General features: G+C 48.3%; 1 protein-coding gene across 1 annotated transcript in view; it reads right to left on the bottom strand.

Annotated features, from left to right (window-relative positions):
• SCML4 (Scm polycomb group protein like 4) overlaps window positions 1-27,256 on the bottom strand; it is a 32,028-nt gene extending 4,772 nt beyond the window's left edge. Inside the window, exons 1-6 of the mRNA XM_009896426.2 lie at window positions 27,172-27,256; window positions 22,650-22,779; window positions 19,343-19,543; window positions 18,564-18,755; window positions 10,696-10,962; window positions 378-523 (exon numbers count right to left, since the gene is read on the bottom strand). Of these exons, the coding sequence (XP_009894728.2) occupies window positions 378-523; window positions 10,696-10,962; window positions 18,564-18,755; window positions 19,343-19,543; window positions 22,650-22,761 (918 nt within the window). The 5' untranslated portion in view covers window positions 22,762-22,779; window positions 27,172-27,256. The remainder of the gene's footprint in view (window positions 1-377; window positions 524-10,695; window positions 10,963-18,563; window positions 18,756-19,342; window positions 19,544-22,649; window positions 22,780-27,171) is intronic.
• Window positions 27,257-27,495: the final 239 nt, after the last annotated feature.

Raw genomic sequence — 27,495 nt, 5'->3', positions numbered from 1 at the left:
CTGCAATGATCATCTAATCCAATTGCCTGACCACTCCAAGGCTGACCAAAGGTTAAAGCATGTAGTTAAAGGCATTGTCCAAATGCCTCTTTAACACCTACAGGTTTGGGGTATGGATCACCTCTTTAGGAAGCCTGGTCCAGTGTTTGGCTGACTGCTTGAGTGACAAGTGAACAACTCTTCAGTCCAAGCCTCCCAGTGGTGCTGAACTCCTAGCAGAACCCTGTGTTCAACCTAGCTAAGGACAAACACTGTCTAACAGTGGTCAAAGGCAGATTTGGGGGGTGGTGGGGGGAGGTATACTGGCTGTCTCTTGGAGCTCCACACACACATTGGCTTCAATTACCCAGGAGCAGTATGGGCAGCCTTCTACATACATGTTTTCTGAAGAGCTCCACATGAGGACCTAAAGTGTGAGGGTCTGCATCCTTCACAAACCAAATCACATCCTCCACCGTCCAGGTCAAGGGATTCTTGCTTGATGGCCGAGCTGGGTCTTGGCGTTCTGGTGAAGGACTTGAGGCTATCAATGCAAAAAAAAAGCCCACCAGGGCACATTAGAATGGCATGCAGTGGTTTCCTTGGTTGGTGAGGGTGTCAGGGGTATGGCAGCCTCACTGTGACCTTGGACACCAGGTCTGTGTGGGCAAGGATCAGCCTGAGGTGGTGGGGTGGGGAGAGAAGGGCCCTTGGAGCAGTTTCCAATCCGACTGCTTATCAGGAGGCACAATCCCAGCTGGTGAATGTGTTAAAAAACATGAAACCCTCAGGTCCCTGCTGGGAAAGGAAAAACTGTGCCAGCTGCCAGGCTCTTAAAGAGAGCTGCCTCTGCTGTCTGATCTGTGAGCAGCAGGGAGCTTGGCTCAAGACGACATCACCCTCCCACCTGGAGAGCAAGTGCTTCAGCGCTGCACAAAGGAGTTTGCCATTGACTGCAAAGGCTGGGGGATAAACCCAGGGTTTAGCAAATAGGTTTTCTTCTCCTCATTTGGATATTCAGACTTCTCTCAGAGCTTAAAAGACGGTTCCTAGTCCATATCCTCCTAATCTCAGGCTCTCACAAAGCTGATGGTCCCCAAATGAAGCCTATTTGGAAAGCTACTAAAACATGCAAAGAGGACCACTGCACATGTGACTTTTTAATGGTCTGAGCCCTGATGATTTAAGGTCACTTTGGCTTGCTGTAGCTTTAAATCAAGTGAATAAAGGCACATTGGAATGAAAGTGCATTTATGTTTTTATTCTCAGTCTCTGCAGAATCATAAATCTCAGCCTCCACATGAATGGAGCTCGCACCCCCCTTACAGAAGAACTCTATTATGCTGGGTTACAGGAAGGATGTTCAAATTTGTTTGTATCCACACCAAGCAAACTTGGAATTAGCAGGCAGCAGCACACAGATGTGTAAGATGTTGCTTGCCCAGACCTGCTTCATCTCTTCCTGTTAAGGCTTGGTTTTAATGAGTGGCACAAATGGCAAGCAACAGACACTACGGAAGACAACAACAAATGGAAATAGAAGAGTGCAAGCAGAGGGAGACCACAGATACCTAAAGTGGAGCCTGGAGAGGCCCCAGGTAGCCAAGGGGACAATCAGATCACACAGTATAACTAAGGTTGGAAGAGACCCCAAGGATCATCAAGATGTGCTGAGGAGAGAAGAGCTGAGCTTCCTAGAGAAATATTGAGCTTATGGAGGCAGACAAAATGTGTGAGAATCCCCATACAGGACTTAAACCACAACATATTTTTTTCCTGTGAGGGTGATGGAACACTGGAACAGGCTGCCCAGGGGGGTTGTGGAGTCCCCCTCGCTGGAGACATTCAAAACCTACCTGGATGCATTCCTGTGTGATCTGCTCTAGGTGATCCTGCTCGGGGTCGGACTGGATGATCTTTAGAGGTCCCTTCCAGCCCTTAACATTCTGTGCTTCTGTGACCCCAATGCATGTGAGCAAATGAAGCAGGCTGGGTTTGTGGCTTCTGCACATTGTCATTCCCTTGCCTCCTGTAGAGCTGTGCTGATTTGTATGAGCTGAGGCTCTGCCCAGCTCGAGCTCTGTGTGTGCATTTCTCCTGCCACCACGCTCCTCTCGCAGTGCCATGCGGTGTCTAAGGGAATTTTGCAGGGAGGAAGGATGCACTCCAGAAAGCAGCAGTGCTACAAACATGCAGATCTGGTGGATGGGCTCCATAATGGGATGTGATGTAAATATCATGATAATTACTCTCTCATTTGCTAAGTCACTGTTCTGGATATAAAGGACAAGGAATAGCCGCGGGTCCTCTTAATTAGACAGCGAGGATTGGTGTTTGTGTGGGCTCAGGCGACCCTGGGCTCTGCTCACAGAATAAATGCAATACACAGCGGTACAGACACCATCTGGAGCCCTTGGCACGAAGCAATGAAGACAAAGAGTGCAAAGCGAGCAGGGTAGGCTTGGCCAAGCCCTGCATCATCAGTAACAGGGGGGAACTTTGTCAGGGACAAGTGGGAGGACTGAGATTTGTCTTGGAGGCAGAAGGGTGAGCACTTCCCCCCTACCTGCTCTGCTGATGGTCTGGGTGACAGCTGATGTGTGGAGATATTGGGCCCCTCAGCACCACAAGGCAAAGGTCAGGGAGAAAAGCAGGCTTTTGCAAACCAGCTAGGAAACAGGGAGGGGAGAGGAGAGAAAGGCTTACCTTTGCCCAAAGCACTGCACAAGTTTCTGTGCTATTGGCATAGGGTGGTCAGGGGGATGTTTTTTGCCCCTACTGAGGATCACATTTTTCCCCCCCTTACATTTGTATGAATATAAGCAAAGTCCAGGGGACTTAGCCTGGGATTCACACCAGGCACAGAGAGTGCAGCCTCCAGCCTGGTGACTCCTGCCCGCAACCTGCTGCTTCCAGAAATGCCAGGAAAGGGCAAAAGGGAAGAGAGAGCTCTGAGAGCAGTTGGGAGCCTTCAGAGGTATTGAAAATATCTGCAGTGAAAGGAAGGGGGATGAGAAGAAAAGGTTGAGATGACAGGGGATTTCTATTCACTCCTTCACAATCTAGCAATCAATAGCAGAAATCTGACTTTTTAAAGACAAATATATAAATGACCTTTCAGAAGAGACCACATGGCTAGAACTCTTCCAGGCCCTGGCAGGTGAAGATAACCCTTTCAAATCCCTACCTGAGCTATGAGACAACATTATGCTTTAAACCCCCCAATGATCATGTGTAGATAATAACTTTTCAAGCATTGTTTCATCTTTATTTACCTGCCTAGAGTCAAGCCCTGGCTTCTCTGCTGCTTTTCCATCTGTTAAGCTGTGTTATTTTAGTTGTGTTGTTTCAGCTGTGGGCTTGGGGGCTACCTGTAAATGTTGTTAGCAAAACTGGGATTCCCCCCAGCTTGCAGACAAAGATCAGTGTGCAGCTGATGAGTCTGGAAACAATCTGGGTTTCCATTTATAGATTGATTTATTTATTGATATATTTTGCTGCTTAGAATCATAGAATTGTCAGGGGTGGAAGGGACCTCAAGGATCTTCTAGTTCCAACCCCCCCCTTGCTTTGAGTAAAGTTGACTCTGTAAGTAAAAGAAGAACCAAAGGCTCCCCTGTGGTCTAGGTGGTGAGGTAAAACCAGGGAAACAAGAGTGCAAAACTAATAGCAGAGGGATGGTTTGGGGTAGATATTGAATGCTTAAGAAGACAAAATTGGATAAAAAAGGAAAATGAAAGGATAAATATTGGTAATACTTATTTTAGAAGAGAATTACAGAGTTGTCAGTGTTGGAAGGGACTCCAGGCATCATCCAGTTCCAACCCCCCTGCCATGGGCAGGGACCACTCACACTAGATCAGGTTGCTCAGAGCCACACTTTACTATGGCTTTTTACCATCATAGTTTATCCATTTAAGTGAATTCCCTCTGTTTACAAAAGAAAAGAGATCATTTTATGTCTCCACCAAAGCCTGGGGTTTGTTTCAAGAGCATCACTTCACTGCAAGGTGATGTTAAGCTCAGAAGTGTTTGATGGCAGCAGGGCAAGTGCTAGACATTTTTTTCCCCCCCCTTAGCTGAAGGTAGTCACACTTCAGCCAGGAATGAGATAGATGAGGAGGTCTCATGTCTCCCGGGTATCCTATGCCATCCTGTCATCAGAATTAATCAAGATGATAATGAATACTCAGATTACAAAGAGATGGGAGTGCTCATGACCAATAATTATTTTTAAAGATCGTAATCCAGGGCAAATCCAATTTCCTGTTTTTGACAGGAGGCAAAAATTTGTCAAATTAATGGAATGGGATATGGAAATTTAGGTAATCAGAGGGAAGCACTTCCCCCTCCTGCCTGAAGCGGTGCTGAGGAAGGACACTAAGGTTTCCCTGCTGGGGAAGTTCTTGGAGCATCGCTGTCAAGACCATTGCCCATGCAGAAGTGGCAGGAGACAGCAGTTTGGTGGCCAAACCCCATGGAAAGATGTGGCCTGGCTTGTTCTGAGCTCTCACCCCACAAAGACTTTTCTCTGTCCCACACCTGTGGCCTCAGGACCTCCCCGAGTGGGAGGATGGAGAAGGAGAAAGCCAACAGCCAAATGTCTGCGGAGGCAGGACAAGCAAACCTGCTGCTAAAATGGGGTTAAACCTGTGAAAGAAGGAAAGATAAATAACAGACTCCCTAAATATGTTCTTGGCAAACAAACAGAGCCCAGAGGGAGTACAGTCATTGATAGATAAGAGTGGAAAGGGAGTGACAGATGAACTTTAATATTGCTGCAGGCCTAAATGATTTCATTACCTCAGGGGAAGGGGGTGGGAATGAAATTTTAAAAGGTTCTCTCTGATTGCACTGGAGCAGATAATAAGGAGCAGCAGATCTACTGAAACTAAGCAGAAATAGCAGACCCTCGAAGGCACAGAGAAATGGGAATTGTTCTAGAAAACAAACATCTCCCACTATCAACAAGGACATGAGGAAGGCTTTGTAGAAGACCAAGTAGGAGAAGAAGAGAGGCATGGGGAAGGCAGGTGTGTGGGAGAGCACCGCTACAGGGCATTAATGGGCACGGTGGGGACTGATGAATCACAATCAGTGGATTGCTCTGGAAAGAGGGTTGTTTAGCACATCGATTTGCACTGGCAGAAGCTTGCAGGAGATGCATTGCACCACCTGGCTGGTGGCCTCAGCCCTGCAGTGTGTCTGGGCAGAGTCCCCGCCCCACCAGCGCAGCGGCTGCTCCTGCTCCCAGCATGGCATGAACTGTGGCAGGTGCTGCTCTGCATGAGCAGCCCAGCATCCACCTGCATGAGATGTGACTGTGGGCTGGTAGTAAATACTTATTTGGGCTTTTCTTCCTTTGCCTCTCTTCTGCAGGGGAGGAAAAAAAAAAGGGGGGAGAGGGCAGAATATAAAGATATAAAGGCAGCTTCCTGAAAGCATCAAAACTTTCAGGCTGTAAATATCCTTAACAGGCAGACTGAAGAAGAAGCATCCAGCACTGAGCCCCCAGTGCCATCAGCACCTCCTTTGCCACTGCCTTGGGAGGTGCTGGTTGAGAGAATCATAGAATTGTTTTAGCAAGAAAAGACCTTTAAGATCATCAGGTCTAACCATTCTCTAGCTCTCCCAAGTCTGGTGCCAAACCATATCCATATCACCTCAGCACCACATCTCTGCAGTTCCATCTCTCCAGAGATGGAGATCCAGCCCCCACAGGCTGCTTGCAGCATTGTTCTGGGGGAGGGGGAAGACAATCCAACCCTGCACCCCCAAATGTTTCCAGGAAATAAATGCATTAGGAAGCAGGATTGCCTCTTCAACAAAGGCCCTGGGGTGATAATAATTAACTGCTAATATTGGATAATAAAATCTACATGAAAATAACAAGCTACAGGGCAAGGTTAAGGTTATTCCATTGTGGTTGAATATGCAATCCTTCACACTTGGAATAAAGGCTTTGTTTGTTATGTCAGCAGGCTTGGAAAGGTTTATGACGTCCTTGACTATTCCTCCCCTGATTTAAGAGCTTCAATTTGGCAAATGATGACAGGGAAGTGCACGTTTATCTGTTAGCAGCCCCAACTGCCTTTCTGAAATGAGATTGTTGTTGTTGTTGTTGTTGTTGATGCTTGGAATCTTTTTATTTTGCATAATCATGGAGAATTAGGCAGCAAGCTTCCGATCCCATTAATGAGAGCACTGAGGTTTAATCTCAGCCATTCCGCTTGAGGGATGTGCTCTGCTATGCACCGAGATGTGCTTTATGGCTATGGGCTGTTTGGTTATTTTTGGTGGGGTTTCTTTTCTCACTGTGATAAATAAGGTAAGCTATCTATTTTTTTTCCCCCAAAACCTCTCCATAATTAATGAGGATTGGTTTGAGGCTGCAGAGAGAAAGCCGTCCGCTTTTTAATGAGCCCTGGCCCATCCCTGCCTTGCAAGTCTGCAGCCTGTGGAGGGCAAGAGCAGAGACTGGCATGCACCACTTACTGACTCATCTTTGCTCACTTATGATTCAGCAGCACAGAAATTATCCCTAGCAAGAGGGAAAATGCAGAACCATAGAATTGTTTGGGTTGGAAAAGTCCTCCCAGATCACCGAGTCCAACCATCAACCCAACTCCACCATGGCCATTAAACCATGGCCTGAGGTGCCATGCCCACACATTTCTTGAACACCTCGAAGGATGGTGACTCCACCACCTCCCTGGGCAGCCTGTTCCAATCCCTGACCACCTCTTTCCATAAAGAAAATTTTCCTAATCTCCAACCTAATCCTTCTCTGGCACAATTTCAGGCCGTTTCCTCTCATCCTATCACCTGATGCTAGAGAGAATAGACCAACCCCCACCTCACTGCAGCCTCCTTTTGGGCCTACAGTGTGGCCACTCTGACTTTTCACTTGGTTCAGCTCTAGAAAGAGAGATGTGCCTTCCTTTAGGCTGCTGATTTTGTGGGAAGATGTGATAAAAGAGATGGAGCTGTCTCCTGAAATTTAGCTTCCTTCCCAGCACCATGCTGAGCCTGGGGAACCATGACATTCAGAGTCAAAACCAAGAAAAGAAAGTAATGCAGCTAAGCCAGCTTAAAGAGCTCTGATTTTAAGCTTCAAGCCCCTTGAACATAGTTTCCAATCCCTGATACCAAGGCTTTTCCCCACACAACACATTCTTAAGCACAGGAATTAGGTGGATGCTGAAAATGCACAAAGTATTCAGTAAGCCACCAAGGGATGCAGGGAAGAAAAATCTAGGAAGGGTTGCTAAACAGGAATTCACCACCTCTGGGGCAGGAAGTCCTTGAGCCACACATTTCTGAAGGTGGAAGGGGGAGTTGGGGAGCACCACCACCCCCACACTTATCTGTTTCCTGGGGGGTTGCTGCTGTGTCGTGCTGGAGACAGGATGTGTGGCTAGACAGACTTGCCCTGACCCTTCCTGAGGACTGAGATAATGATGACTGCTCCCAAGCAGAAGGATAAAGATTTTCAAAGCAAACACCAGCACTGTTAAACCTTGGCTCTTAACAGCTGCCAACTGAAAATCTTGACAAAAGGGTCCCAGTTCTGCTAGGAGGAAGTTCTGCTGGAGAAGCAATGGGAGAAGACAAATGAATGCAGTGCACAGTGAGCCTCTTGTCCTCCCAGCACCTGATTGCACCAACCCAAGGGGCACAGAACAAGATCTGAGAGAAAGAGCTTTTAATTTCCTCTTTTTTTGGTTGTAACTGAGGCCTCTGGTTCTTAGTGACAACCTTTTACAAGCTGTTTGCAGGAGCACATTTCTCTACTAGGCATTTTGCATTGAGTAAAGTTGACTCTGTAAGTAACAGAAGAACCAAAGGCTCCCCTGTGGTCTGGGTGGTGAGGTAAACCAAGGAAACAAGAGTGCAAAACTAACAGCAGAGGGATGGTTTGGGGTAGATATTGAAAGCTTAAGATGACAAAATTGGATAAAAAAGGAACATGAAAGGATAAATATTGGTAATACTTATTTTAGAAGAGAATTACAGACTCACAGAATTGGCAGGGTTGGAGGGGACCCCAGGCATCACCCAGTTCCACCCCCCCTGCCATGGACAGGGACCACTCACACTACATCAGGTTGCTCAGAGCCACATCCAGCCTGGCCTTAACAGCATCCAAGGATGAGGCTTCCACCACCTCCCTGGGCAATCTGTGCCAGTGTCTCATCACCCTCATGGGGAAGAACTTCTTCCTAACATGCAATGTAAATCTCCTCTCCTCTAGCTTGGAACCATTCCTCCCAGTCCTATCACTACCTGACACCTTAAAAAGCCCCTCCCCAGCTTTCTTGTAGCCCCCTTCAGATACTGGAAGGCCACAGTTAGGTCTCCTCGAAGCCTTCTCTTCTCCAAACTGAACAACCTCAACTCCCTCAGTCTGTCCTCATAGCAGAGCAGCTCCAGCCCTCTGCTCATCCTCATGGCCCTTCTCTGGACACCTTCCAGCACCTCCAGATCTGTAATAGGGGCTCTAGAACTGGATGCAGTACTCCAGGTAGGGACTCACGAGAGTGGTGCAGAGGGGGAGAATCACCTCTCCTGACTTGCTGGCCACATTTCTATTGATGCAGCCCAGGCTCTGGTTGGCTTTCTGGGCTACAAGAGCTCACTGGTTGCTCATGTGGAGCTTCTCATCCACCAGCACCCCCAGTGACAATTCAGGGAGAGGAAACAATACTGACATTGGGGGGGGGGACATTGAAGGAATTCTGCAAAGCTCTGCAACTACTGGAAGAGGCTTTGAAGTGGCTACCAAGCAAGAACTTGCAGAATCACTTGCGATTCCCAGGGGAAATGCAAGGGCAGAAGGGCAGTGGAATGAGCTAGTGGCAGACAAAGGGGCTGGGGGCAGCAGCAAGGCTTCTGCAAACAGCAAGATTCTTCAAAAAACCACCCTAAAGTGACAGTAGATTCCATTAATAAATGAGGAGGGGAAAGAAATTAATTATTTTAAAATGGCTGAGACACTTAACTCCTTTGTTAGATCAATCTTCAAGATGAAAAATGCATAAATGAAGTTAGAATAATTAGTAAGGGGTGAAGACCCTGTGAGAAGCGCTGCTGCTGAAGACCTGCTAATGGAGAACTTGGGAAATGCAAACAAAGACCAAGTTACCAGAAGTTCAAGGAATTAGCCAGCCCCATTTGATGAACCCAGGTCATTTCTAGAGATATAAAAATAATAAATAAATCCTGGTTAATAAGGAACAGAGCTAATGGGCTGAGCATCTCAGCCAGCAAATGGAAAGCCTAGCAGGGTAAGTGGAAAAAAGCAAAATACCAGAAGGAAGAAGAAGGGTTATGGGATGCAGTGCTTCCCATGGCACCCCTGGAATCTGCAGATAAACTTCTTGTGACTTTGCTTCCTGAAGGATAAGAGAGCCTGGAGCAGGGAGCTGAATGTTTTGCCTGGCAATGGCTTTGGTCTGTGATCAAAGGGGCAGGATGGAAGCAAAACCTTTGCAGCGGGGACAAATATTTGGGTTGTATGCACACAGCCAGCGCCACACACAAATAAAGGCACCTGCCTGTAGGCAGCAGCAGTCTTGAGGAGGAATGCCTTGCCTATATATTGATATTTATAGCTGCAAGGGGATGATCACACAGTTGGGATTGCCCCACAATTATACATAATGCATCTCTTTAGGTAATTTTTACATATATATATAAAACCTATAACTATATCTATAAAACTATAACTATATATGTGTACAACTATGTATATATAAATAGATGTTAAATACAAAATATAATATACTATATTAATATGCTATATTTATATACCATATTAATTAAATATATATGAATATATATTTATATATAATATATACCTTAATTAATTATATATATATGTATGTATATTGATATGCAAGGTGATGATAACACAGCTGGGACTGCCCCACAATTATCCTTAATGCATCTGTTCGTGTACTTAATATATATTAAGATCTATATTAATTAAATAGGTATTAATATACAGTTAATATGAAATATATATTAACTATATATTAATGTATATATTTGTGTGTATTGATATTTATAGCTGTAAGGGGGCAATAACACAGCTGGGACTGCCCCACAATTATCCTTAATGCATCTGTTTTTGTACTTAATATAAATTAAGATCTGTATTAATTAAATAGGTATTAACATACAGTTAATATGAAATATATATTAACTATATGTTAATGTATATATTTGTGTATATTGATATTTATAGCTGTAAGGGGGCAATAACACAGCTGGGACTGCCCCACAATTATCCATAATGCATCTGTTTATGTAATTAATAACAGCATGGTTGAACATTCACTTCATCATAGAATCAATAAGGTTGGAAAAGGCCTCAGAGATCATCAAGTCCAACCTGTCACCCAGCACCTCATGACTGACTAAACCATGGCTCCAAGTGCCACGTCCAATCCTTTTTCGACCACCTCCAGGGATGGAGGTGGTCAAAGCCACCTGGTCCTCCACCAGGTTGATTCTGTGTTTTTATAGGCTATTGTTCCTCCTTCTAAAGGTCTGGGTGGATGTCCATCTATCCATCTGCATGTCAGCCTATCCATCTGGATGTCAATCCCAGACCTACCTCACAGACTTCCCTGGGCATTTGGGAGCGAGCTAAGACTCCAGCCCGGCAGCAGCACAGCAGCACACATTGCTGAGCGGAAAACATTCGCTTACCACTTCTGTTTCCTTCACTGTAGGTCCCGTTCCTCGTTGGGCTGGAGGTCTGATGCCTCAGGCCAGTAGGTGAGGACCCCACTGAAGACATCTGGGTCGGCCGATGGCTGCAGGAGGAAGAGGAGGCTGCAGCAGGACGTCCATCGGCAGGGCTGTGGCGCATTGCGTACACGGAGCTCACGCAGCCAAGGGCAGGATCGGCAGGGTCCACACCGAACCGCTTCACCTTGGCAGGGTCAGCCAGGTAGTCCTCGGGGATGGCTGTTTCTGCTCGGGAGGCCAAGGCACAAAAGGCAGATCAGTAAAACACAACCAATTTTAGTTCAGCCCTAGCCAAAAATTAAATGTTTGCCAAAGTTCCCCCTTCTTGTCTTGTCTTGTCTTTGCAAAATGTTTAACTTCCTTTCCAACTTTCTGTGCAGCCAGCTGGCTCCAGGAGGGATTCTTCTGAGAATTAATAACTAATGAAGGGAAGCACAACTGCTCAGAAGTCAGTAGAGTAGTCACAACAGGGAAACTCTGGCTTGATGTGACTCATCTGTGTCAGCTTAGGGCAATATTCTCTGTGAAGTTCTGGGCCACTGACTGTCAGGTCCCATTCGCCTCACGGTGCTCCCCAGACACCATCAGGCTGGAGGGTTGTGCAGCTATTGCTTGCTCTGCCTTTCACTTTGAAGCATGAAAGTTGAAAGGAAGAAGGCAGAGAGCAGGACAGGCAGTTTGTTGGGTTCACAGCACCTGGCAGTCAGTAGGAGGGACCGAAGGCAATAACCCAAAGCATTCTGGCTGCAATTAGCAAAATGAATCAGAAAACATCCTCAGCTGCACACAGCCATCAAGCCCAGTATCCCACAAGGAGAAGAGGCTGGATGGCTGAGGAGCACACCCAAGGTTCATCAAGAGCTGGGATGCATGAATGAGTCACTTGGAGCCAGCTCAGGTTCAGAAGTGTGTGCCAGCAGCACAGATGGATGCAAACCACTGCTCCACGTTGTCTCCTTTGTGCTGCACACCATGTAGGAACTACTCAGACTCCTCCCAATAAGCCAAATTTTGCACTTACAGACCTGTTTCAGGGACTTATAGATCCCCCCCTTTGCCTGGAGGTCTAATGCACAGGCATGAGGCAGGTCTAGCCCCAGGTTTTGCAGTACACAGACTGATATTGCTAGTTTCTCTCAGGTGCAATTCCATCTTGCTCCACTGCCTGGGCTAAGACCTCAGTGACTGCACTATTGTCCTGTTCTGGCCATCCCCAGTCTCCTCCCAGCAGGCTTTGATATCCAAGCTCCTTTCTGCTTTCATGGAATCATAGAGTCATAGAATTGTCAGGGTTGGAAGGGACCTCAAGGAGCAGCCAGTTCCAACCCCTTTGCTATGGGCAGGGACACCTCACACTAGATCAGGTTGCCCAGAGACACATCCAGCCTGGCCTTAAAAACCTCCAGGGATGGGGTTTCGACCACCTCCCTGGGCAAATTCAGTGGAGTTGAGCTAACACAACATGAGCATAAGAGAAATGGGGCTCAGAGACACTGACCCTTTCTCCCTACCCTCCAACAGATGCCCAGACTGTCTGGCAATTGAGGTAAATGCCTTGCTTTCCAGACTCCTCCCAATAAAGCAAAGAAAACCCAACCAAGGCCCCTTATTCAAAAGAATTTAATTACTGTGTAGAACACTTGCAATAAAAGCCTCTTACACATAAAGAAGATCACTCCTTCTGCAGCATCCTGCCTGCACCACATGGAATAATTATGCCTCTTGTGAATCATTACCTCTTTATTCCAGGAAAAGAATGCTCTTTTAATATGATTACAACATGAGGAAGACACAGACTATCAAAACAACAAACAGTACATTAAGAGAGACCTGCTCCATAAACGGCACAGGGCTTTGGTGATCTAACTGACTGCAGCATTTGTGAGCAGACACCAGGGGTTTTCTGGCTGATGGCAGACTCTCTCAGTACTCTGGTGAAACAAAGCTTGTGTGGGTGAAATCTCCTCATGGAAGGGCACCCATGGGTTGTGTATGAGGCTGTGATGAGGAGCTTGACACTGTCAGTTCTGTTTCTGACCCTGCCTAGGACTCTTTTCTTCATCTAGATCTATTCCACGTGTCTCTGCTTTGGGTTCAAAGTGGGAGTAATGATGCCTATTGCCATGGACCAAGCAGGACCCTCCATTCATTAGCTTGAAACATTCCCCAGTGGAAGGTGCTCTGGGAATTTGAAAAGTCACACTCATGTCTTCACTGAACAGGGGGGAGCAGGGATCATCTCCAGCAGCCAGGTTTCAAAGAGCTCCTGCTCTCTGAGTTGATATGAGCAGCTGGCAGACCACAAGAGCAACTCATCAGAATCACCTTCTTCTGCCCCAAAGAAGCCCATGATCAATTGCAGGCCACAGTTAGGTTAGGAAAAAGGTGTCTGTGCATTTAGGAATTGGGTGGTTGCAGGTTTAATTCATACAGATTGAAGAGGTGCTGTGCTGGGACACAAAACTGTACTGCCCTGAGAAACCTGATTTTGATGATGTAAAGTTTGGTGTGATGGAGGAGAAGGGAGGAGAAGGGAGGAGAAGGGAGGAGAAGGGAGGAGAAGGGAGGAGAAGGGAGGAGAAGGGAGGAGAAGGGAGGAGAAGGGAGGAGAAGGGAGGAGAAGGGAGGAGAAGGGAGGAGAAGGGAGGAGAAGGGAGGAGAAGGGAGGAGAAGGGAGGAGAAGGGAGGAGAAGGGAGGAGAAGGGAGGAGAAGGGAGGAGAAGGGAGGAGAAGGGAGGAGAAGGGAGGAGAAGGGAGGAGAAGGCAGAGGGGATCTGAAATCAAGAAAAGAGACCAAGGGAAGGCTTTTCCTGGAGGCTGGATCCCTATGCCAGTGAAATCTTTTTACCTCCACTTGTGGGTAGGCAGTACCCAAACAATTTGCCTATGCTGTAAGATTGGACTAAAACCTTTCCAGTGGAGCACAAGACTTCAATCATCCCTAAGCAGTTCATGGAAATAAACAAATAAATATCTATAAATGCTCCATGGGTTATTTATACACACCAGCACCTTTTATTATTAAATCTAATCTATTTGTCAGCAGCTAGCTTGTGAACTTACTCTACCTTTTCAGTCAGCTTGGACACTAAACCCACGTTGGTCTTCTCCCAGGCAGTTCCTTTCCCTGGTTCTCCTGCACTAAGCACAATGTGGCTGTTGTCTGGGCTGCAAACACCCCAGGGAAATTGTTTAAATAATGAAATAAAATTGCCTGTGCTGAAGTCCTTGCAATCAGGACACCACTGGGGTTTGGAAAATTCTCTAGAAGAAAATAAATAAAGCAAGCAAGCATTTAGATTCTGGATGGTAAGTGAGTGGCAGCTTCTCCTTGGGGGATTTCAGTTGCCACAAACCATTTTTTTTCTTGAGCAGCTAGGAGAGAGCGAGATGAAACGTGGTGCAGGAAAGCCTCAGAATAAACCCTGGAGAATTCCCTGCAGGTTTTGTCTCCGTGGTGTGGCTGAGGTCTCAGTGCTCATAATATCTACATTCAGAAGTGGATGAGGTTTATTTACACGTTGCTGTTCTGACTGACTAGTTCCCTCCCTTTTTCTCCCCTGTGGATGCAGTTGTGTGTTCCTATCACCCACGCAAGTGTTATCCCCCAGACGGTGTGACAGCCCTGAGCCGCTGCTGCCGGATGCCTGCTCCCTTCCTGCCTCTCTGCTGCAGCCTCAGGGATGCTGTGGATCCTCAGGGATGCTGTGGATCCTCAGGGATGCAGCTCTGTGCCGCTCTGCCCCGGTGAGCAGGAAGCAATTCAGCTCTACTGCCACAAACCAGATGCCTCTCCCTTTCATGCTTTCCTTGCCCAGCCACACCGTGGCAGCCACAGAAGAGGTCCAGTCCTTGCTCAGCCATGCAGGGTGCAGCAGCAGGAACACCTGCTAAGGAGTGACATCATATGTGCTACATGTCTGGATGGCTGATGGAACCAAAAGGAATGGGCTAGTGCAGTAATCCCACAGTAAATCACAGCAGGCAGAGCTGGAAAGTCTTCATCCATCATAGGAAGCTCTTATCTTTAGATAGATGCATACAGGCTCAAGCTATAAGGAAGATAAGGTCCATGGTCTGTATCTGACATGACAGAAATATGTGAGGCTGTTTGGCAGACACGAAGTTCTTTGTTTAATCTTTTAAGAAGTGATGTGAAGCAGAACCAAGGCATGCCTTTCATGCTCTTTAACACTGTTTAGATCTTTCTGCTCTCTCCCTCTCCTGCTTATACCAGACTGAACTGATGCTTGAGCTTACCTGAAGTATTTCCTCCATTCCTGCATTCCATTTTCACATTCCCCTATTTGTTTCGTTTTGTTTTCCTTCCATGAAGGCTGAGAAACAGATTTTCTAACTTCCATGGCTGCTTTAAACTGTCCCCTCCCACTGCCCCTCACTACCTCCCAGGTACATGCAAATACCATCCTTGTGTGAAGAGCTGGAGCCAAGCTCAGGAGCTGCAGAATGCAGGCAAAGATAAAACCATACAAGGAGACTCTCAGCAGGGTTGGGACCCTGTGGCTAGCTCATTCCTTTGAGAGAGGAATGGCCCTGGCTGGGGGAGAGGAGAGGTCTGAGGAAGGTATGATATCATGCTGCTTAAAATATGGAGTTCACATCTGGTCAACCCATTATAGAAAATATATGGCAGCACTTAAAGAGGTACAGGAAGGGTCAGGGGGCAAAGCCCATCACCAAATGGCAGGAGTGAGGAATAGGAGATGACACAAAAGAGGAAGAGTTGGAAGGGGGAAAGGGAAGGGGGAAAGGGAAGGGGGAAAGGGAAGGGGGAAAGGGAAGGGGGAAAGGGAAGGGGGAAAGGGAAGGGGGAAAGGGAAGGGGGAAAGGGAAGGGGGAAAGGGAAGGGGGAAAGGGAAGGGGGAAAGGGAAGGGGGAAAGGGAAGGGGGAAAGGGAAGGGGGAAAGGGAAGGGGGAAAGGGAAGGGGAAACCTGCATCCATCCTACCCTGTCTCTGCTCTACTGCAGGCTCTGCCATCAATTCAGCTACCCAAAAGAGCAAAGTTTTTATGTTGGACTTTGCTGTGGCTGGGTGGCTCGTGCAGCTTGTCTGCTCCCTCTTTAAGAGTGACCTTAATATTTTATTTATTGTTTAAAGGATAATGTCATGATAGAGGAATATATGAGGCAATAAATGGCCTTTACAGGTAATTAAATGCTGAAGAGAGCCGAAGCTATTGATAGCTGTAAAAGCCATTTATTCTGAGCGCACTGAGAAGCCAGGAGCACTGCTCCTCATAGCATGCAACAAGATTAAACAAGCCATGGTGCCAGAAAGGGAAAAAACAACATTATTCTTGCCCTCTAAAGGCTTGAAATTTCTGAGCTGCTGTTTATTTGGTGCTTGGCACCGAAAATATTGATTGTAACAATCTGTGGGTTTCTCTCATGCTATTCTTTTTTCTTTCCCCAGCTTTGTTTTTTCAGAAGGGCTTTGTAGATGGTGACAGGAATGTTTGCCCTTCTTGGACAGACACTCAGATAAAGGCACAGCACGGAAAGGGGGACTTGCCCACACAATCAGGGAAGTCTCTGCCAAAACCCAGCTCCAGCCCAGTGCTTTGCCTTCTAGTCACACTCTTACAGTCCTTGCTGTAGCACTTCCCCAACCAACTTTTCAAGAGCTTGTAGACAGGAAATGTTTCAGCTGGAGGAAGACCTTTAAGATCACTGAGACCAACCATTATCTAACCACCAAGGCTGGTGCTAAACCATCCCCCTCAGCACCACATCTCTGCTTCTTTGAAACACCTCCAGGGATGGGGACTCAGCCACCTCCCCGGGGAGCCTCTTCCAGTGTTTGAGAATCCTTTCAGAAGCCTTTCAATCGAGAAGTTTCTTTCAATATCCAGCCTAAAGCTCCTCTGGTGCAACTTGAAGCTACTGTCTCTCATCCTATCACTTTTAACTAGGGAGAAGAGACCAGGCACCCACAAGAAAAGACTGACACCATCATTTGAGTTCAAATTGCACTACCAGCCTCGTGGAAAGTTCTGGGGTGCAAGTGCAGAGATGCTTTGGACCCATATGCTGTGAGGCCAGGTAACATCTCAGTGTTTGCTGTAATGCAGACCTGAAGCTGGGCACTTCCCACATGAAGTTCTGGGAACTATCCCATGCCCGTTCCCCTTTTCCTGAGCCAGAAACTCCCCTCACAGCTGAGAAAGAGCCATGAGGAGTGTCTCCAGATGTGCCATGACAAGGTGGTGAAGCCACTGGTGTTGGGAGAGGGCTGAAGAGGGACCCTCACCCCACATGCAGGGCTGCTGGGTGCTGGTGCAAGAGGCATTGGCAGAGCAGGCAGAGCAGGCTGAGGGGCTCAGGGGCAGGGAGAGTAGCACACAGCCAACAAAACCCATTGCAGAGGCTGGTGCTGGGCACAGCCCAGTGAGTGAGTACTTACAATGGTGTTCTACATGTCCAGAAAGTGATACAAGCAAATATCAACAAATCCCACCTGGCCTGTGCACAGCCATTAGCATCTGGCAGCTTGCTGTGAGCAGGGGTGAGTGATGGCTGTGGGGTTTGTGCTCTGGGGCAAGGTCAAAAGGGGACTCCTGGATGGTGTAAGTGGATTAATATGACTGGACACGATGCTGGCTTCTCCTCTCCCTTCTGCCAGCATAAATCAAGAGTAACTACACCAAAGTCAATACCTGTGTTAGATTCATTGGTACACAGGGGCTGGTAAGCACAGGCTTTTAAAAGCAAGAACATCTCGATTACAAGCTGGAGAACAGAAACAATGAAAGATGTGGCTGCTCTGCATGGCTTCCTGTGGTGCTTTATTATGGCCCTGCTCCTGCCATGCCAGCTCCAGCCCGACAAGTGCCCTCACAGACCTGCCTGCAGGAGGGTTTCCTGCTGTCCTCCTTATCATTGCCACTGCAGGGGAACCTCATCTCTGTTCTGTGCAGCTGAGTCCCCCCTGTGCTGACCTTGCTGCAGAGCACTGCTGGCTCCCCAGGAGGTGAGAGGAGATCCTGGCAATGCAGCATGAAACACAGACATGAGTGGCTCAAGCCCTACTGCCTCTAACTGGAGTTATTCTACTGGAGATGATGAACCCGCGATGGACAGGAATATTTTGTACCTCCCTGGCTCTGGCTGGGAGCAGCAGGAAAGGTTCAAGGCCATCACTCAAGTTCCTCTGCGACACAGCCACAGACAGACAACTCCTGAACTGGGCATGAGCTGCCCTGGGGAAGGGACAGCTTTTCCCCTCTCCAAAATTCCCCATGTCAAGGGCTTTATATGACAGAGGTAACTCATCCATCTGTCCTTTGTGTGCGCTCTGGGGCCAAGCAGGAATCTGGTAGGTGGATTTTCCCAGACACTACCTCACTGCACAGAAACCAGCCCCTTGCTCTCCTGCCTGCATCCCAAGGCCCCCAGCAATGCAGTGGGTTAGCTGCTGAAGCTGCTGAGCTCCCCCCACCAGCCACCCCCAGGCCCATGGACAGGCTGGGTTCACCAAATCTGGTACACCAGATCAGAGGTCAGCAGAGCACTGGAATTAAACAAGGGCAATGAGATCAGGTGAGCTTTGTGTCCTTAGGAAAAGAAATGAAAGAAACAGAGAGATACAAAACATCTACTGGGGGCTCCTCAGCACAGTGGCTCTCACCTGAAAGCCTCCTCTATAACCACTGGCAGAAATGCTTCACATCAGCACACTGCACCCCTCTGGAGGGGTCCCTCAGAGTCCTGCAGTTCTCTAGCATACGGAGTACAGGACCACAAACCAAACACAGTAATTCCTTTAGCCCATTCCACCTTGATCCCAAGCTGGTCAAGCAGCCTACCTGCCTCCATCCTGTCCTCATACAGCTGTGGGCTTTCCAGCCCAGTGCTGTGCTGCTGGAAGGGTTGGTTGCTGAAGAGGTTGTCGCACAGGAGGCTGCGGCACAGCTTCTTCAGGAAGCGCAGGACGTAGCCGATGCTGTTCACTGCCAGCAGGCTCAGGAGGTGCTGCTTCCCCTCGAAAGAAGCTGAAACTGGGGAACAAGCAGGAGAAATTCAGTACCAGAGGAAGAATGAAAGGAGTGGACAAGATTTCACACGAGTGTTTGTTTTCACATCATTTCCCCACCCAAAGCACAGAACTCCTTAAGCTGAGGGACCCAGATCACCTTCTCCTTGGAAGTGGCATGGCCAGCAGTGCAAGGGTTTCTGATACATGAATCCACCTGAAAGCTGTGCTGTGTGACCTGCAAGGAGGCAATTCTGATACCCTGGGCTAAGGAAGGGGAAAGAAAGTGACCTGCCAGTGACAAGCTTTAAGCTGACTCCAGCAAGACCAAAGGTTTCAAGAGATAATGGAGAGACAAAAGCCAAAGCCCTGTGTTGTTTACAGGTCACAAAGATTGTCTATTCTGTACATATTCACTGCATTCCATATGCCTGGATTGTACTGTGCCTGCAGCTCTAGCTTCCCAGTTGCTTCCCAGTTGCTTCCCAACTGAGTTGGTCAGGCAAATTTAATTTTTGGGGGGATGGGGGTTTGCAATTTCAACCCACCACACAGGTTAAGCTTTCAAGCACTCCCCAAGGAACCACCAGCTCCTTGCAAAAACTGCTTTACCTGAGACCATCTCCCCTCCATAGCCCTGCTTGATGAGCGAGAAGACCTCCTTCTGCTGGAGCGCGCAGTTGATGCAGGCTTGCACAGCCTGCTGCAGGGCTGCCGATGGCCTCTCTGGCCCAAAGTGCTCTGGGAGCTGCTGCACTTTTTTCCTGTCGAGGTATGGCCCCAGGTTGGCTTCCTTGTTGACATAAATGCAGACTGCAGGGACAAAATGCCAGCCAGGTTGTCACAAACGGTCCCTGAGAGCATCCTAGCAAAGGTTAGTTTTAGACAGCGTGGACTCATAGAATCAGTAAGGCTGGGAAAGGTCTCCATGATCATCAAGTCCAGCCATCAACCCAACACCACCATGCCCACTAAGCCATGTCCCCAAGTGCCATGTCTACACATTCCTTTTGACACCTCCAGGGATGGGGGCTCCAGCACCTCCCTGGGCAGCCTGTGCCAATGCCTGACCACTCTTTCTGCAGAGACAGTTTTCCTAAGCTCCAACCTAAACCTCCCCTGGTGCAGCTTGAGGCCATTTCCTCTTGTCCTATCACTGGTTCCTTGGAAGAAGAGACCAACCCACCACACTCCAACTTCCTTTCAGGGAGCTGTGGAGAGCAAGGTCTCCCCTCAGCCTCCTCCTTATTTCACAAACTCTTCCATTCTGCTGCCATTTGCCATGGCACAACCTGGCTTCTTTGCCCTGATCACCCATGGTCCAAGTAAGGCCAGCTGAGATGAGACCTTGCTGAGTGTCACAGGTGAGGATAAGTAAAGAAGCTCCTGCTCCTTGTCTGTGCAGCTGGTGACCGGAAAAAAATGCCCAGGGAGTGCAGGATGGTGGCTGTCAGAGCTGGCCTTACAGCCTGAGCTGTGTTTCAGTTTGGGCTTTTTCTCTGTGTGTTTTCAGATTGGTTCATTGAGAGGTGCTCTGAGTTTTGAGAGTCTTTGGCTCCTTGATGCTTCTGACTTTAATGCAGCTGTAATTTCTGGAGGGTTGTGCTGCTCTGTGTGATGGCAGAGGCTCTGGCCTTTGGGATGGATCTTCCTAACCATCCATGTCCAGCTCAGCACTCTGCAAACTGCATCACCTCGAGGGAAACTGTAGGCAGGGTGCTAAATCCTCATGTGGGACCACAACCACCAGACTGTGCTGCACAGGAGGGATGCTCCTGTGGAGAGCCCAATGCCTTTTTGCATATGGAATCACAGGATCAAAGAATTGTTAGGGTTGGAAGGGACCTCAAGGACCATAGTTCCAAGCCCCCTGCCATGGGCAGGGATACCTCACACTAGATCAAGTTGCTCAGAGCCACATCCAGCCTGGCCTTAAAAACCTCCAGGGATGAGGCTTCCACCACCTCCCTGGGCAACCTGTGCCAGTCTCTCACCACCCTCATGAGGAAGAACTTCTTCCTAAACAGAGGACTGTTTTGGTTGGAAAAGACCTTTAAGATCCTCAAGTCCAACCATTCTTTAACTACCGAGTCTGGTGCCAAACCATGCCCCTGGTACCATTGCCTCCAGAGGCAGTTTCTCTCCATGCCATCAGCCCTGCCAGCAAGAGCCTAAATAAATAAATAAATAAATCAGTGCTCTCTTGCTAGTTGAACTGATTTTCAGCTTGGCTAAGGCTAATTGCATCTTAGAGGAAGCAGAGTTAGCGCTGTGGTAACTAAGGGCGACTAAGACACAGCCTAAAGTCAGGCTAAAGTGAGACATATTATAATAGCTGGCTGAGTGTGCTTGAGCTGTCATCTTTCAGACAATATAACATTATCCTCTGACAGAAATCAGATATGTGACACACACACAAGAAAAAAAAGCCACCAGGAAAATCAAGCAAAGTGGAGGACATAATGACAGCTGTGTAAAGTTGGAAATAATTTACAGTTTGCATCACCCTAATGAAAATCTAGTGCCACTGTCACTCTGCACTCTGCTCCCCCATCTCTCCCTGAGCAGCAGAAGGGGCTCAGGCAGCGTCTCCTGGGTGAGCAGGAGGATAACAGCAATCACACTCATCATTACACAGCACTTTACACCTCCCAGGTGCAAACAAACACAGGGATAACGCTCTGGAAGGCAGCGGCAGCAGCGTGCCTGGCTTGCAGGGGGCTGTCAGGCTGCAATGCTTCCTGGCTCACCACCACGCCAAACCCCACCGAATCCGCAGGATGTGGCTGCTGCCATGAGAAGCCACTGGTTTTGCCTGGGGCTAGCCGGGGGGAGCGGGGGGGAAAGGGACTCTGCAGCTTGTAGGCAATGCCCTGGGTTTCTGGGTGGAGAGTGGGAACCTCTATAGTCCTCTCAGTGCAGTTAGGTTGGCTTCAACCTGCCCCCACCCACCTCCTGCAAACCCTCTTCTGCTGGGAGCCTGCATGCACCGCTGGGAAGGTGCTGGGAGAAAAGATGCTGCTGGGACAGAGACAGGCAGACAGAGGTGAGGGGCACTGCAAGACCGAACCCGGAATGGCCCAAGGAGCCTCTGCCTCCCCCCCAAAGACCGGGTGAGGCTGCGGGCTGTGCCAGCCTGTCTCCCTCTGAAAGCAGCGGAGGGCACACCTCCCAGGGCAGCGCTGTGAAACACCACTCAGCTGATGTTTGCCAAGCACTTTGCAGTCTTCACATGTGAAGGCATAAATGGGAATAAAATATATTATTACTGTCATTGTCACTACATTTAGTATCAGTCTGCTAGCAGAGCAGATGGAAAACTTCTCCTCTGTGCATCCCAGCTAAGAAGTAATGGGATTTATGTGTTGTGTTTAGATTCTAACATTATCTAATCCATTTCTCTGCTGAAATCTCAGGGTAAATCAGCTGTCTTGTTGATTTTCTTCTCATTTACATTGGTTTCAAAGCATCAACCTGTGTTACTTCTGGTAATATAAGCAAAGGGGAGGAATGAAGAAGAAGGAGGCTGTGTTTTCCCTGCCTGCAGTCAGGAATGGCCAAACCTGCTGCTGTGCTAAGGCACTGGGGTCCATGTGCTCATAACCCTGACTACAGCCAGCCTTCTCTCTGCCCTCTCCCCACAGCTGTAACAGATGCTTCATGTCCCCCCTGGGGTTTAGCTTGGTCACTGTAAGACAGCTGCTGGGGTGAGCACTGGGTATGAAGTGGTGCAGTTCACAGGATGCTTGTCTCTGCATTTCAAGATCTGCCATCTCCCCTGAACTTGGCACGTGGCTGTTCTTTGTCACTAGTTGCCAGTCCCATCTGCAAACACCCCCACTTCCATGAGCTCTGCCTGCTCTGGAAGGCACATGGCTCCTCATCACACCTTGGCCAAGGAGGACTTGAGGCTGGGTACCTGTGAGAGCCTGCGGGGTGGTCGAGGTGGGGATCGTAGCTGCATCCTGGGGGATTGAGCTAACATCTGGCTCTGGTGTGCTTCTGGGTGGAGAGATTGCTAAGGGAGTCATCAGGACACGAGACTTCAGCTGCAAAAAAACAAATAACCAGTTGGGTAATGAAAGTATACACAAGATATTCCAATTTTATTCCATGTATGTCACACCCCATGAACTCCTGTTCATTAGCAATCTGCTATTGCATCACTTTCTCCCGGCCAGGAGCATCCATTCTGCTCCCAGGAGGATACTGGAGCCTGAAGCCTGACTGATTTGCAGCAGACAGCAATGCTTTAAGCTACAGGATGCAAATATTATGCCACCCACTGGGTAGTTATTTACACCTGAGCAAATTGGGTCTAACACTCTACCAAATCAGTGCAATGGCATTTTACAACCCATTTCATGTGGGTGTAAACAATTCTCTGCAACTCAGAAAACACCAGGCCTTTAACTACATCATAATTTAGGGCCAGATTCTGCTCCTGCTTACAGGGGTGTAGATCTTGTATAAATCCAGCAGCACCAAGAGTCTACTTTGGGCTGACACCCATGTAAATAAGCTCAGCCTGTGGTCTGCAGAGTGCTAGTATCAGGCAGTAAATACAAACTGCTGCACTGTTGCACTCAGCAGTCTTTGTGAGCTGCAGCCCAGCCTGGAGAAGTGATGATGGGAATTTAGGGTGCAGTACCACCCTGCCCTTGTGTTGCTGGCACCTGGCAATGTCTCACCAGTCAGGTGGTGATCAGGTCCTCATAATTCCAAAGGACCCAAAGGGATCACTCTTGCCTTTCCCTCCATTATGAAGGGAAGTGGTGGGGGAAGCAGAGTCCAGCACACAGCTGGCTGGCTGATAGATTTAGAATTACAGAATCATAGAATTGTTGCCTTCATTAGATCAAAACCCTCCTGGTTACAGAGGCTACACACTAGCAAACACAGCTTAAACACCTCCTGGCCACAGAAACCTTGAGCAGCCCCTGGATATCTCTAAGTGTAAATCTCAAAGTATTTAATATAAAGATGTCTTGCCTTGGACTGATTTTTCTCTATCCAAAAGCCTACCCAAGCAACCAGCTGACTGATTGAGAGCTTGGCAGTAGAGAGCACATACACATGGAAGTGAAAAGAAGTGGAGAAGAAGAAAGAGAAAAGGAGACAGACAAAATCTGTCAGAGCACTCTGGGGAATCCTTGTGGTAAGGAGCTCAGCTCTTGAGTATCAGATGTCAGAAGTTTTAATATGCACAGCATGAGACATAAAAGGGCAATGGTTGCATTCAAACTAATGTACAACCAACCCTCCCACTCTTGTGGACCTTCTACCGTGGAAAAGAGATCAGAGAAAGCTGGTCAGGGATTTAGTGCAGGAAATAAGTGTGCTGCTTCACCAAAGTCACAGTGCATTAGATGCAGGGAGCGTGGGCTTTGGTGCCATTGATGCCAGCTGCAGGCTTGTCTGACTGTGCCAAGGACAAGAAGGACCCTGTTGGGTCCTAGAGCTTCTGTGTACAATCCACACAGCCCTTCAGAGCAGTCGGGATTCATCTAGCTGGTATTTCTGTGATCCCACACCAAAAAACATGAAAGACAGGGAAGAACATTTCCCAGACAGCTTTTTTTCTCTCCTTCTGAACAAGTTCTCTGCCAGCTTATATAATAAAATACACAGGAAAGAAGTAAGATGAACCATGATGCAAACTTTCCCTGTCCTTTCCTTAAACCACTTGGATCATAGGTCCAAGTCATCTCTATGGCTCCTCGTTCTCCTGTGTTGGTTGTTCCTTGTCCTAACAAAACACATAATAGGAAAGTTCAGCCCAACCACAGGGGCCTGTGCCCTTCCAGCCAGGAGCACAGAGGAACTTCTTGGCCATGAGAGCTTTTGCTTTTGAGAGTAAAACACCTCCAGCCCCTGCAGCTGTGCACCAAGATGAGTGCTTGGGTGAGTGTGATCTTGCAGTCTGGGCTCCTGATGGGTGGGCAGAAAGCTGCCATTAAAGCAAACCCACACTAGGGAAGCATAGAGCTCCCAAGTACATAGTTTGGGGCTCTTGGCTACACCTTGAGCTCTCTGTGCACTTGCCTGCAGGATAGGAGGCTCAGAATGAGGCAAGTCAGGGCTCAGATCAGGCACCAGGGCAGAGAGGGGTTCAGCACTGTGCTGGCAAAGGCAAAACACAGTTCAAGGTCTTTCTTGCTTTTTCTTCTTGTGTCATGCAATACTTTTCTTTCACACAGCAAATGATGTAGGGGAATCTGCAGGCAGCCTCCTACATCCCCTAAGTGTTTTGCAGTCCGTGAGGCAGGTGACCTTAACAGAATGATTGCAACTTTGAAATCCAGGGCTGGGGCACAGAATGGGTGAATAACCTGGGCACTGTAAGGTTGTCTGTGCAGTCTTGGTCCCACTGTGTCCAAATCCTGGCTGATTATTTGTCATCATTAAGAGGGACTTAGAATCATAGAACTGTTTCAGTTGAAAAAGACCTTTAAGATCATCAAGTCCAACCATTGTTGAACTCTACTGAGTCTGGTGCTCAACCATATCCTTCAGCACCACATCCCTGTGGCTTTTAAACACCTTCTAAGGCAGCAGGAGAACCTGTTCCCTCTCATGGAAATTGTCACTCCACACGTTGTCCTGCACAGGGCAATGCTCACCTACCCACCCTGTCTGCCAGGAACTTACAAGGTCCTGGCCAACCACTTGCCCTGGGCTGGTGCCACCTCCAGAGGCAGAACCTGGTGCAGCAGCACAGGAGACAAAGTGCCCTCAGGCTGCTTGGCTGGGGCCATCAATTGATTGCCCTGTGGGAAGGATGTGGTGCTCTTTGCTGTGGTACTGCCCTGTGCATGTCACTCCAATGCCCTCTGACACAGAGAATCCCCCCAGTACTCTCACAAAGCCTTCCCTGTAACTTTCTAGACAGCCCTTCAGGGCTGCCCTGCACTTACAGCCAGAGAAATCAAACCAATCCATCTCCTAACCTCCCTCCTGGCTGCCAGAACAGGCTTTTTACTAGACACGGAGGCAGTCAGAAAGAATATTGTATCGAGGGAAAATGCAGCAGTTTCTGGCAAACAGCTCTGCATTAGGTAGGAAGCAGGCCTAGGAAAAACAGTTGATGAAATTTTATCATCAAAGCTGCAAAAACAATAGACAGGATCATGAGGAAATAAAAGGTCATTGCTTGGTGGTGAAGCATAATGAGATGCCAGTTCAGAAGGACCCAGAGATTCTCTTTAATATCAATGAGCACAGGCAAGAGGTCACCTGGCTATGAAGAGCATGTGATTAAAAAATGTCTGCTCTTCACATCTTGGTCAACATAAATTTCAATCTAAGCTGTAAATTCCTAGTTTGCTACAAAATTCAGAAGCATTTTTCCATCTGCTCTGTAATAATTCAGCTCTCTGGTTGCTATAAAGAATTTGGTTGTCTGCCACTTGGGCAAGGAGTTGGTTCTGAAACTGCCTCCCACGGTGTCTGAAAGCCATACAATTAGCCAGATCATTAAAATCAAGCCAGAGCTCCCCATCAAAAAAAAAGAAGAAAGAAGCCTTTGACTCTCTCTGGGGCAGAGGTTTTGAGGGAGAGGGAGTCACTTCAGCATGCCAAGGTGCCTCACAGCACATGTCACTCTGCATATGGATCCCACAGAGCAAATCAGCAGTGCCAGGCCAGATGCCACGGATGCTACAGCTGATGAGTGTCAGCTCCAGAAACTCAAGTCATTGGTTAGAAAAGGATGTCTTGCTACTTGTCATCACTCAACAAGAAAGAAAATCATCTCAGATTAAATAAAAAAGAGTAGTCAGCAGATCAGGAATCACAGAATCAGCCAGGTTGGAAGAGACCTCCAAGATCAGCAAGTCCAACCAATCACCCAGCCCTAACTAATCAACCAGAGCGTGGCACTAAGTGCCTCATCCAGGCTTTTCTTAAACACCTCCAGGGATGTCAACCACACCACCTCCCTGGGCAGCACATTCCAATGGCCAATCACTCTGTGAAGAACTTCCTTCTAAGACCATGCCTAATCATCCCCCTGCACAGCTTGAGACTGTGTCCTCTTGTTCTGGTGGTGGTTGCCTGGGAGAAGAGACCAACCCCCACCTGGCTACAACCTCCCTTCAGGTAGTTGTAGAGAGCAATAAGGTCTCTCCTGAGTCTCCTCCTCTCCAGGCTAAACACCTCCAGCTCCCTCAGCCTCCCCTCACAGGGCTGTGCTCCAGACCCCTCCCCAGCTTTCTTGCCCTTCTCTGGACACATTTGAGCAACTCGACATCTTTCTTGAGTTGAGGGCCCCAGAGAGAGGTAATTCTGCCCCCCTCTGCCTGCTCTGGAGACCACACCTGGAGGTCTCCTACATTGCTCTGCCCCACGCTTGCCCAGCTTTGCCTCCCTTCCTGTGTTTCACCTGCAGTCCTAGGAGAAAATGTGTTAGACCCCGCAGGAGGTGGAGATCACAGATGTACCTTGTGCCCAGGTTTTCTCCCTCTCTTTTTGGGGATCTTCACGACTGGCAGAGCACCTGCTGGAGCTGAGTAGAGGTTGTGGACAGCCACTTTGATGGGCGGCGGCTGGAGCGGGGGCCGCCCGCGCTTCCTCCCCACCATCCTGGGGGATGGCAGCTCCCCGGGCTCCAGGCTGGGGGACAGGCACGGCAGGTGACTCATCTGCCCTGGGGCTGCTGATCAAGCAGAAGGAACAAAACAAAACAAAAAAGAGAGAGAAAAGAGATGTTTTTATTTATTCATCACCTGAGGTTTTCCATCCGAAGGCAGTTTTCTCCTGCTGTC

Source organism: Dryobates pubescens, chromosome 28 (genome assembly GCF_014839835.1).
Source record: "Dryobates pubescens isolate bDryPub1 chromosome 28, bDryPub1.pri, whole genome shotgun sequence".
NCBI classification, from domain to species: domain Eukaryota; kingdom Metazoa; phylum Chordata; class Aves; order Piciformes; family Picidae; genus Dryobates; species Dryobates pubescens.
The sequence above is the reverse complement of the archived record's forward strand: the minus strand, read 5'-3'. Positions and strand labels throughout refer to the sequence as shown.